General features: G+C 37.9%; 1 protein-coding gene across 1 annotated transcript in view; it reads right to left on the bottom strand.

The window, feature by feature from the left end:
- Positions 1–12648, bottom strand: part of WWOX (WW domain containing oxidoreductase) — a 465117-nt gene that overhangs the window by 448643 nt on the left and 3826 nt on the right. The window contains exon 4 of the mRNA XM_082063118.1: positions 11935–12113. Coding sequence (XP_081919244.1) covers positions 11935–12113 — 179 coding nt within the window. The remainder of the gene's footprint in view (positions 1–11934; positions 12114–12648) is intronic.

Below are 12648 nucleotides of genomic sequence, written 5' to 3'. Positions count from 1 at the left end.
CCCAAGCAATTTTCTTGTACCTCTTTTAAAGCCATTCATTGTAGGAAGCAACATTAATTACCTGGGTAATTCATTGCATACACATGAACTCAGCTACAGCACATGCAAAGCCTTCCCTTGTTCCCAATTCCACTTTAAGTGCATTCGACTAGAATTTTCCTTGTAACCAATGTAAGACATGTTGTAGCAGAGTACTATTAGCCAGCTGTATGCTGCTTGTTTTGCACAAAAAATACGCTTATTTTGACCAGCCTACCATGTGATTAGAAACTAGTTGGAATGCCTGGGAATACAGTTTTTCTACTATTATACAAAGATCTAGAGCTGATGGCCAGTAGCTAAACATAACGATGTTGGGCTAACTCTACCTGATGTCACGTTGTGCAAAATAATAAATTCCACACCATTATCTGTTACAGTTAATAACTCAATTTTCATTATAAAATAAACTGAGAAAGATTGAAACTTAAGCAAGTAAGTTACATGCTGCAAATGTAGTTAATTTTAATAGCACCTTGATTTTTCCTTGCAAACTCGGAGATGAGTGTCAAACGTCCCTCTTTAGGACATACTCACTCTTTTCTGGGCTACCAAAGATGATTCCTCGCCTTTGGCAGACAAGTTCTGAGTCCTTCCATGACATTGTGTGCTTAAAAAGCCCTCTTTTCAGAACCTTCCATTCAAAATACTGCCACATCAAATGCTGACATCTCTCCCCATCAGACATTTTAAATTACAAACTCATTCGTTAACGCTCTTGCACTGTATTTAGGACAGTTAGATCTATGTAAAAGTAGAAAAACAAATTCAGGTACTTCAAATGACACAAAGGTTCTGATTCAACTATGGAATTACTGGCTATAGGTAGATTGTATGTAACTATTACTACTTGGTCTTTCTATCACTTTGTGTGGAGCATAATTCATGAGGCATCTTTTCAGACCATCTACCAGATGAAATACATCACGACAAGGTGACACAAGGTCTATGAAGTATTACAGAGCTCACTGGGGTTTCAGTGCAATCTACCTACCAACGTGCTGACTCTTGAGACTGCAGCATTTTTTAGATGTGTCCTTAAATCTTCATGGACCTGAAAGTCCTCATCATGCAGTACAGTTAAGTACCTTTACCATTTATGACACACAGGGGCTTAGAAGAACGCACCTCTAAGTGAAACACCGGAAACAGGAGTTTGGAAGCAACTCAGTGTCCAAGTCCTTTTGTGGCTTTAGCATTTTGTTTCTCCTGCAAAAATTAAGGCTTCTTTCCTCCCCAGTGTCACAGCTTAAACAGGTGAGGAGAAGCTTCTAGCTTTTGTTCTTTTAACAAACTTCTTGTGTTAAACTAAGTTTGCCAACAACATTTGCCTTTAAGCAGATGTAGCCACATTTTCAATATACAGTAAATTAAAACCTGAGCCTAATACAGGGATTGAGTATTTAAAGCACAAAACTAAACTCCATAAAGAAAAACCTTGTCTAACTATAAACAACAGTGAATCAAAATCCACATTGAACATGGTTTCATATACCAAAGTCAAGCCACAAACATCATAAACACCCCAACAACCGTAAAACCTTAAAAACCCCCCAAAACAGTAAGGTTAAATTGAAAGAGAAATGTAAATAGCTATGTTGAAGATGTGCATAACTGACACTCTGTGATTCTGTGCTCTCAGTTCAAGTGCTAGATCCTCCAAGCTTTAATCTATAAGTTATTTCATAATAAATACTCAGTGTTATGTAAAGATAACAAGACAGTACTACGACATAAATTGGACCAAGTTTTTTTCTCAAAACAAACTTGATATTTATTTATATCAGTTACACAAACAGTGAAAGATTTTTAAAAGTATACTAGACATTTTACATATAAACTATAAAACCGCTCACAATTTAGGTTAGAAAAAAAGATGTCTTAGAGAATCAAACATACAGACTTAGGTCCTGTTCTAAAGAGCTCACAGTTCGTGTCATGGTGGAAAGGAACAGATGAGCAGACCAAAACTTAAAACGACACTATTTAATTTCTGGCAGTCACTCCCCACCTCTGTCTTTGGACAACATGAGATAAGACAATTTGTTTAGTGATGGAGTAGATGAAGATTTTAATACAATAGTAGTTTTGGGATCCTGTGAGGAGAACTGAATATGGGGAAGATGCAGTTCATTGTTCTTTCCAGGGCAAGCAAAGAAAAACAGCAGATAAGAGGCAGCCAGCAAAGGGAAAGACCACAAGACATGGAGGTTTGGCAGTTTATACAGTCCTGCGTTATGTCCTTAAATTGTAGTTTTTCTGGATTAGATGGTATTCAGGATGGGTACCAACCTCCCAAAGTTCAAAACTGGCAAACCTTTTGGATGTGCTTTAAACTACGAAGGGAAGAGGGAGATGGGAAGTTGTTATATAACTCAAATGATCCATCATGTGGTTCCAACATACAAAGTAAGGCAGGAGATGGAGTTCTGAAACAAAAGATGAAGAATAAGAAGAGTATTAACAAAAAGTGTCTATACACGAAAGCAAAGAGAATGGAAAACAAGCAAGAATTAGAAGTCATTAAATCATAACGTAAAGTCATGGGGAACAAAAATAAACCAAACCACAACACAGAGACCTGTACCACACTTTCAAGAAGGGCTCAGAAACATATCATGCACCTTCTCACACCACAACTAATGTATATTTCTTAGAGGACACAAGGTCTACCTGCTAACAGCTGGAAAATAGCAACCCACCCATGATCTCCATGACAATCTTCTAAAGCGAATGACCAACTACAGTTGCATGTTCTAAAGCATTTTTTTTTCATCTTCCAAGATATTAGACCTTGTCAGTTTTGGGAAGGAGATGTTAAATCCAAAAATGTATATGCCTACAAAACTTTATATCTATAAAACAGGAAAAACTGCCAGGTGAACAAGTATACTAAATGCTTCCTAAAACCTACAGGGTTTGTGACAATACTGTAATTTTAAAATCTTGAGTCCCAATTTGTAACGTTACTGTGAATTAGTTAAAAACAGTTATTCCTACTGATAGCCAGAACGTCGTGTTGAATAGTTCACTCAAGATCAGGCAGAAATCAGGCTGCAGAACTCCTGATCTCATATTCAGTTTGCCTTGTCCGTGACAAGCTCCCCAGTTAAATGGCCAAATGTTAGTTTGCAGATAGGTCTAGTAAGTGATATTTAGTCATCAGATTACATCATATACCTATATGAAGCATATCTCTGCTTTACATTCTGGATACGTGACTTTTTGTTATAAAGAGACAAGTGTTTACCAGATGCAAAGAACAGAATGAGGAATTCGAGGTCTCTATTCCTGTGACCACAGATTAGATTCGGGAACAGACACAGCAAGACGCTTTCTCACAGACCCCAACCTTGGTTCACCCAGGATGCCAGAACTGTGCTTGTGATGCCAAGCAGGTCACGCACATGGTTATGTGCTCTTCACCGTCTATCTTAGTGAGGCACAAACCAGCCCAAATTCACATTCAGAGCTAAAAATCATCCAACGAGAGTAAGATTTATACCCCTCAGCAACTGCACGCAGCTGGATACAGACCAAAACAAATAAAGCACTTTTTGGAAAAGCTTTATTTACTCACTTCTAGTTGCCATGTTTCCTACCCTTAAGATATATTAATTAGTCCTGCTAAAGAATTAGAATAGCTTTCAGAGGAGTATACTTTTCATCCTGTGACAGAACAATCCACCTCCCACTTTAAACTGGAATATGGACATGGAAGTAATCTGTAAACCTTGATCAGTTACAGCAGCCATATGTTGCTCCCTACATAAAACAAGACTAATAATACATTTCTTTAAATCTTAAGTAACCTACCTGATGTCTATGATATACAAATGTATATAAGTGGGAAATGCTGCTCGTGCTTGCCAATGGCAGAAGAGGAACGTAACCAGGATGTGTCACAGCTCCTGAATTCCTGAATCTACAATACAATATTGTTTTCTTCAATGTGGTTGTGTTAGAAGAGAATTAGAAATGACTTTTTAAAACAGTGATTTTTTGCACTAAGGCAGCTTTTTGACTGATTATCACCACAGGAAAACGCCCCAAGTTTTATGAACTTGAGTTGAGATCAAAAAATAAAGGAAACCCAATTAGAGAACATGCTGATAAAGCTGTTGGATAAAGAACAAATAATGAGGAGGCAACAAACATACCTTCCAGAAAGATGATTTTTTTCCCCAAGTTATGTTATAATAAGACCATTCTAAGCAACACTCATTTTTCTGACCCTCAAGTCATAGTGCATGCAAAAGATTTAAAGATTTCAAACTGAACTGTGATAGTTCGTTCTTCACACAGATATTATTACTATCAAAAAAGTACAATAACCAGAAAACTTAACGTCACTTTTTTTTTAGTACAAAGGAGACGCTAACTAAGAATGGGAATTTAGAAACAGTGCCCAAGGTAACTATACATGAACGGAGAGGAAGTGTAAAGCATATTGAGACAAAACTATTCAGATTTCAAGCCAGGCGGTTCGTAAGGAGCTGTTTGCAGCAACAGGGAACGTACTAAAACCACCACGTAGCAGTACAGTAGGAAATCAAAACCAGCTACATGTTACACGAACAGGAAAAACTGAGGTTATACAGCTGAACAAAACACTACAAGGTTCTCACATGCTAAAGAAAAACTTACAGAAGAAATGGAAAAAGAAGAAAAACTACCTTTCATTCACAGAAGAAAAACAACAGAAAGGCATAAGAGTTAGTGTGTGGTCAATAACTAAGAATTGCGAATGTCATTAATTAAAAATATATATATAATGGAAGACAAAACTACTTTTGTTTTTGATGGTCTTCCCTTAAGAATTATTAAAAGAATGTAACATACGATGTTTTATTTTCCTGAATCACACAGTCTTCTAGAAAGTTTTGCATATCTCAGACTTTAGGATGAATAGAAGATATATTTATTTCTCACAGTACTATTCCTATTCTATAATTTAGGCAAAATTCCAGCCTTACTAACTAAGAAGCCAGTAGCAAGACTCCTGTTCACCAGGTCGGGATTTCAATATTCCCAAGCTGTCCCTTGTCTCCTTCCCCTTCTTTCTTGGTAGGGATTCACTGCTTCAGATTTGAGGTGCAAAAACTTATAAATCCTTGACATAATCAAGCATAAGGAGCTTGGAAGGGACACAAGATACTGAAATCCTGTCTTGTGACCCTGCTGCTTAGCACAGGTATCGTCACGAAGAAATTTTCTGCTGGTAAGCCAGAAACATCATATCCATTAATGTATGCATCTTTAGGCTGTAATTAGAGTTGACAGTATCTAGAAAAGTCACTAGATGTCTCAGCAGATATTGTCATTAGAAAACAGTATACATTTATCAACCTCTTCTTTCCCCACAATCCAACAAGCATTCAATAAAAAAATCCCACAGGTAGAGTTGAAACTATTCAAACAACTCTTGCAAGCACAATTAGCTCTCAAAACACAAAGGCACGAGATGAGGTGGAGAGTAAGTTCTGTGTTGTAGTGAGACAGACCAAATCATGCAAAAGGTCTTTTCATCTCTGGGCTATGAAATATGCATAAAATAATGAGAAAAAGCTTTGTGAAATTAAATATTTCAAAAGATAGAAAAGATATTCCGTTATGTTGCAGCCCATTGAAAAATCTCTTTAACTCTCAGATAACAGACAAGTAAGTACCATATATGAGGGCTCCTGTTCTACAAATACGTTATTCCCCTGTAAAAGGAGCACTAGAAAGTACAACGCAGGCAGCTCAATCCTTTGTAAAAAGATTTCATTACAAGTAGTAATCATCATTAAACCTTTCAGCCCAGCTGTAATTTCTTACATGTTACAACAAGTTTCACATGCATTGTGAATTTCAGCCAAGGTTGATGAAGTTCAATAACTGGGCTAACCAACCATGTGTACTACTCATTACAGAAGTAATAAATAGATTCATCAAAACGGACATGAAAAAGCAGTGTGAACATCTGACACCCTTCTCAGGTTACTCAATAAGAAAAATAAATTATTGAAGTCCGAGAGGACCTTTTAATATTTACAACAGGCAACAAGTAGACAGTTGGAGCCTGACGTAAAGCAGAGCACTATTAGTATCCCACAATATTAAGCCAGAGTTAAAACAGAGTGATGGCACTCATGGAAAACTCAATCGCTCCCCTCCATAAACTCTGTTTTTCTACACCAATAATAATATATTCTGGCCAAAAATACACTGCCTGCAACACCCAGGCTCTCCTGGAAAAGCACTGTACTCTCATCCCCCAAAAGCACCGGGACAAGAGAACTCATGCCTGCCACAAAGTTTTGGACTTCCACAAAGAAAATACCAGAAAAATTAAAGTGAAGTGTAAGTTTGTTTTTTAAGGTGTGTTTAAGTAAGAAGCAAATAACGAAACTTCTACACAGACACCAACATTTTTATGGTAGGGCTACTCACACGGTTTAAGATAATCCACGCCAAGTTTAGTCCACTGCACATGGGTTACAGGACTTACAAAATTCAGACATATACAAATATATCAAGGGTGAGTGTCAGGAGGATGGAGCCAGGCTCTTCTCGGTGACAACCAATGATAGGACAAGGGGTAATGGGTTCAAACTGGGACACAAGAGGTTCCACTTAAATTTGAGAAGAAACTTCTTCCCAGTGAGGGTGGCAGAGCCTGGCCCAGGCTGCCCAGGGGGGTTGTGGAGTCTCCTTCTGTGCAGACATTCCAACCCCCTGGACACCTTCCTGTGTAACCTCATCTGGGTGTTCCTGCTCCATGGGGGGATTGCACTGGATGAGCTTTCCAGGGCCCTTCAACCCCTGACATGCTGTGAAATAATAAACAATCACTGCACAGCAAACACCTCACTGTTGCTTTGTCATAATGAAACAAAAGACATTTACACTTGGAGATCTTTGAGAAAAGTTAAAATATGAATAGAACTGAGAAAAATAACAATACAGACCAAAACCAGAGATGTAACTTTTCTTACATATTTTTTCCAAATATAAACTACCCAACAAAAACAGGCTTCCTTTTATTTCTTTTCCCCCCAAGGTTAACACAATTCCAGTATTACAGCATAAGAAAGATTCTAAAACCCTGCAATAAAGCATGAAGTGAACCTGAAACAGAGGACTACCCTGAGCAGCTCCTTTGCAGGCAGTCCTGCCAGTTGTACGACCTTTAAATAGTTTCATCTGGAAACAGACTAGAGACATTAGAAAATCAACTCTGTACTTCCAAAGAAAAATGTGCACATTTTTCAAGGAAAATTTGCAATCCAGCTCAAAACTAGAGCTCAACAATTCCTTCCTGACAGATTCAGACAAACATCTGTGGGCTTAGACCACCCAACTCCATGCAATACAGTGAAAGACAATGAACATATTTAAGACAGTCAGACTAATACTATGAAAATGAGAGTCCTCAATGGTATTTGTAAGGGTCTGTTTTATTCCTCCCATATGATCTGAGTTTGACTTAAATGAGACCATTCACTGGTCTAATTAGGATTCAGCAAGTGTTACCCTCTTTGTGAAGGCTGGTAAAGCCAGCCTCAGTAAAATGGTATATTGCCCACAAATAACCTCAGTAACTTCTGCAACTAGAACAGTTTCCCGTATTCACACAATTCTCTGCAGGTACAGAGCAGTCAGGTTTTGATTTCTTAAGAAGTAAAGGTGTTTTTCATCACACTTTTCCTCTCTCTCCATGGCCGATAGATTTAGGACAGAGTGGTGAAAGCTAGTTAGCATCTATTAGAGGATCTTTGTGAGACATTCAGATAAGCTTTAAAAGTTAATTTTGCTCCTCTTATGAGCAGTAGCTTCAACAGCCATTACTCAGCAATCACTCAGTTGGCTTAAGAAATGCCAAGGTTAACCACACCTGCCTCTAGCAGGTCTCTGGTTCTGCTTTTAAACTACAAGAATAATATGGGAATTGCTCAAACACAACATACAGAAACTATAGCTCAGAAATCAGGACCTCACAAATTCTGAACCCATGCAACGTGTCACTCCCCCAGTAAAACCAGCTCTCATTGGCTTCTGCCAGCATGAAGAACAAAAGCACGGAGTCGAAGCACAGCAGTCCGGACACATGTAGTATACCGTTTATGTACAGCTTTGCTTATTCTTTATAGTCCTTTTGTAAACAGAAACCATTAAAAAGCTACCAAAAATAACTTCTTTTTTAATACAATAAAACGACGACAGAAAAACAAGTATCTTGGGATCTCTCTGAATTAATGGAAGCACTGTATGCTTACTGAAAAGAGAGACTTTGAGCTTTCCAACCGTTTAAAGTTCTATTTCCACCCTGACAGTATCAGATCTCAGATGCTATTGTTCCTGGAATTAACACAGTTAATCCCACATCACTGAAACGTCACCTTTTATTTCTTTCACTAAGGCAGACAGCCGGGGTTCTGGTACCGTGGGAGAAGGATGATGGCAGAGGGGAAGCCATTCTACATCGCTCACAGATGTAAAGGGTTCAAACCACGGCCCATATGAGAGAGATTTCTGAATCAGGTGCAGGTGATACAGTGAAAGGCACGTGATAAATTGCAGAGCTACATGATTTGTATTTATCACAAAAGCACCACCATGTGTGAACACCATCTAATCATCTACATGTTACCATAAGGATTAATAATAAGTAAATTATCAAGTTACACATTGCCAAAAGTTGCATAGGCTGTATTCTGATAGTTGAGCTCAAAACGGAGTTCTAGCTCTAAGTCTCTTCTCCTGATTTCATACACCTGATCCTCAAATATTGGCTACATTTGTTTAAGGAGATGTGAATCAGCCATGGCTGTGGCATAAATCAAATTAAAACAAAAGAGGTGGGGAAAAAAAACATTGCTGCTAACTGTATTTTAGTAAAGAGAAAACAGGATGCATTGCATTTCCTTTGTTTGTAAAACATATTTTAATAAAACATGTAATCTGCTAAAATTTACTAACCATTTTGAGCTATAACCTAATCAGACATTTAGAGTTTAAAAGCCTAAGTGATATGCTGCAATCTAACTTGCACAAGTTTTGCAATAACCACGTTTTATTATTAACTACATCACACCAGCTTTCCACACATATGACACCAGTAGAGCCATCAGGAGGAAAAAAGCTACAAGAGAGAGGAATAAAACAGGAAAAACTTTGGTTTATCATTTATAAATTATAGGGCCAGTTACTCAAACAACTTTTTAAATCATAAAGCAGATGTTTAATTGTGATAAATTATAAGCACGTTTCCCAGCCTTTTGCATCAGTGTGACAAAAGTTGCTAACACTGAAGTTCTGTACAAGAAATAGAAGAAATACCAAAAGTACATGCAAACCGAAAGCAGTGAAGCAGTGACTCATCTTTTAAGTACTAATTAACAGTATCTAATATAAAACTTTTCTCCTGGCTAAGGCCTCTTCACTGCCTAGTAATAAAGTGCCAGAAAGAAGAGAATTCCATTTAACAAAACATTAACTGAAAATTATTTTGAAGAAGTAATCTAAAACACTTCCACAATTATCAAATTACATGCTTTTCTCTGGCAAAACATAATCCAGAAAAGCGATATAGCAAGGCACATTATGACTGCAGCTTCTGGAGTTTCTTCGGTATTCAAAAATCTAAGCTGCTCAAGGCCAAAAGTGGTTTTAATTTTCTTGATATAATTTCTTCTTATTCTGGGCGTCCCTTACAAAAGCAATTAACAGATTTCTTCTGACCTTCATATAGCAGAACAATTAGAATTGCGGTTTGAGCAACGGTTTTGTTGTGATTATCAATACAGTTTTGTGACAAAATCTTGGGAAAGCGTTAAGAAAAATCCGACTTTGTGGAGTGTGCCCGACCGCACAGAACACGCGCATTGTGCCCTTCCACAATTCACCGCAACGCCGCTCGCGTCGCGCTACCCACGCACACTCAGCAGTCACAACGGGCTGGACGCTACCGCACCCGAGACCGAACGCACAACGGGGAGTTTCAACGTCATCTAGTGATACGAGTCTTAAAACCAGATAGCAATATTCATACCCGTCAGAGTTGCTACACAACTGTCTCCCTGATATTAAAACCAAGTAATATTCTTTAATTTTTGTTTTGTTTTGATGAGATCGTTTACACGCGCAGTTGAAAATCCCACATATTTTTATAAAGTTAAACCTAGATGAACAGCTGACGTGCTTTTTGAAATGTCAAGTTCTAGCCCTAATAATTAACAACACAAACAACAAATTCACGGGAGCATTTACCAAAGCCAAGGAAAAGCACCAGGTCTCTTTTGTTTAGTGTTTTCGGAGAGCAACACAGCCCTCCAGTGGAAAGATTGGGAAGTAGGATTGATCCATAGAAGCAGCGTGCAAGGGAAGGGCTTTCTCTGTAACCTTAACTGATATTGAGATCTGTAAAACAAAAGAAGCCAACGCACACACAGGATGGCATCCCACCTCTAACCTCACACAGCGGAACAAGTCTGACCGACTTTAAGAGAGCAAACTGACCATTTACGCTGCTCACGTTGAAACACACGTAGAACAGTATGTTTCCTAAACCAGAAAGATTGATGCAACAAGACTGAACTGTTTGGTAAATCAGTGCTACTTCTTTTTACTGCACCAGCTTTATTGGTGACCTCAATGTCTAATGTGATACTCAGACTAAAATTTTGCTTGAGCTTAAAGAACAGATGAGAAAAACATCCAGAGAATAATCAGACTGCACTGTCAGAAAAGCTTCCAAAATAAGAAAAATAAATGTACTAATAACTCTTGATCTGCTATGATCTCTTGATATTGTAAGAACAGATTGATGAATTAATCTTTCCCAAATGGCTAATGAAAACTAATGAAGTGCTTATAAATCTGGTTTTTTAAAGTACATTTTTCCACACTTTTTGCAGCAATTTTAAGGACTAAGTTAAGACATTAGGTGTGTAACATAGGAAATTCTTACAGTCCATACTCCTAATTAGTAAAATAAAGAACCACAGAGCAGTCTCCCCATTTTACACACACATTAAGAGAAGTTAAAGGCAACAAAGTACCATTTGAGAAGCCAGTGTGCTTAAATACCACTAAAACTCAGCACTGCTGAAGTCACCCAAAGTATACCCTCAGTAATGAAGTAAGAGTGAAACTACAGACAGCCTAGAAAATTAAGTTGGAGAAGAAATTCTGTCTTATGACAAGGCAGGCAAAAGCCCCAACCACCAAAGCTTCATTATAAAATGAAACAAAAGCAGCTAATTAGAATAATTCAAATAACCACCCACTACAGAAGTAATAGTAAGTAATAGATAGCTAAACAAGCTTACTGTCTAAAAGGATTTATGAACCTGTTAGAAAATACAACTAATAAGGATTTCAAAAAGTCAAAACCCATGAAATACGACATTCTGACACAAGTTCATCAAGTTGACTTGAAAACACCTTCAGAGTAAAGATTCAACATCATCCTTGGAAAATCTTTACCTGAGTTTACTTCCTACCATTAGAAAATTTTCCAGAATACTTTATCTCCGCTGCAGCCATACGAACCTTAGTCCTGTCCTAGACAAGAACCTTCCCTTCCCTTTCACAGCCATCTTTCACGTATTTACATAATGTAAAATGCCTCCATCAATATTTTTCTGGACAAAATGAGCTGCTTCAGAACTCCATGTCTTCCCGGTCCCTCTCCTCTAATCCCCAGGCTCTACACACTTTCTCTTTTTTCTTTAGAAAGCACCACACAAACCTGAACAAAGTTTTCCAACTAAAGGTTTTATATGGATATAATGCAAACAAAGTCTGAATACCAGAAGAACACAAATACTTAAACAATAACTGATGGTGTCCAAGTAGCCTGTAAGATAAAGATTGCCATGCTTTACACTCTGTGCAATGGTAACATACCTATTCCTGAATTTGCTCCTGTGATTATAACCACTTTTCCGCTCAAGTCACGACCCTGGAGTATTTCCATCGCAGTACTGTTTCCATCATATTTTTGTCTAGTAGTAGGTTTTACCGGGTTATCTTCAACCGTAAAGGCCAGTCTTGGGTCAAGGTAGGTAGTCCTTTTGTTTATGTGGCTGCAAAAGAACACAAACATTCCACTGCTTTGATCCTTCTAGATTCTGCATTTAGATTTCAAATGTATTTTAATCACTGTTGTGTACAGTGTCCATTAGTTATTGTATTCACACACTTCACAATAACATTCCGAACTTCACGTGAACCCCTGACACAGAAAGCAGAATTTTGTCAAGGGAAAAATCCCATTATATTAGGGAAGATCAGGTTATTTTAGGCCCCTGTAAAAGGGGCCTATGCTACTCCCTTGAAACAATACACCAATGAGAAACACAGCTCAGTACTTTTTTCCTTAAACAACTGAAAACAAATAGCTTCATATCCGCTCAGCAACTGGCACAATTTAGGTCAGGTTCACCTTTCTAAAACAGAATTTAAGTTTTCTTCAGACTATTATCAGAAAGAGACACTAAGCAGCAACGTTCAGTATTCAGCCCTTAATTACAGGACAGAGAAGGCTACACATCTGATATTATTTTGGCCTGTGAATATTCTTCATTCTACCAAGTTAGTCTGAGATAATTACCCCATTTT

This window comes from Streptopelia decaocto (assembly GCF_964273445.1).
Source record: "Streptopelia decaocto genome assembly, chromosome: 11".
Lineage (NCBI taxonomy): Eukaryota > Metazoa > Chordata > Aves > Columbiformes > Columbidae > Streptopelia > Streptopelia decaocto.
Note: the sequence above shows the minus strand (reverse complement) of the source record. Positions and strands in the feature narration are given on the sequence as shown.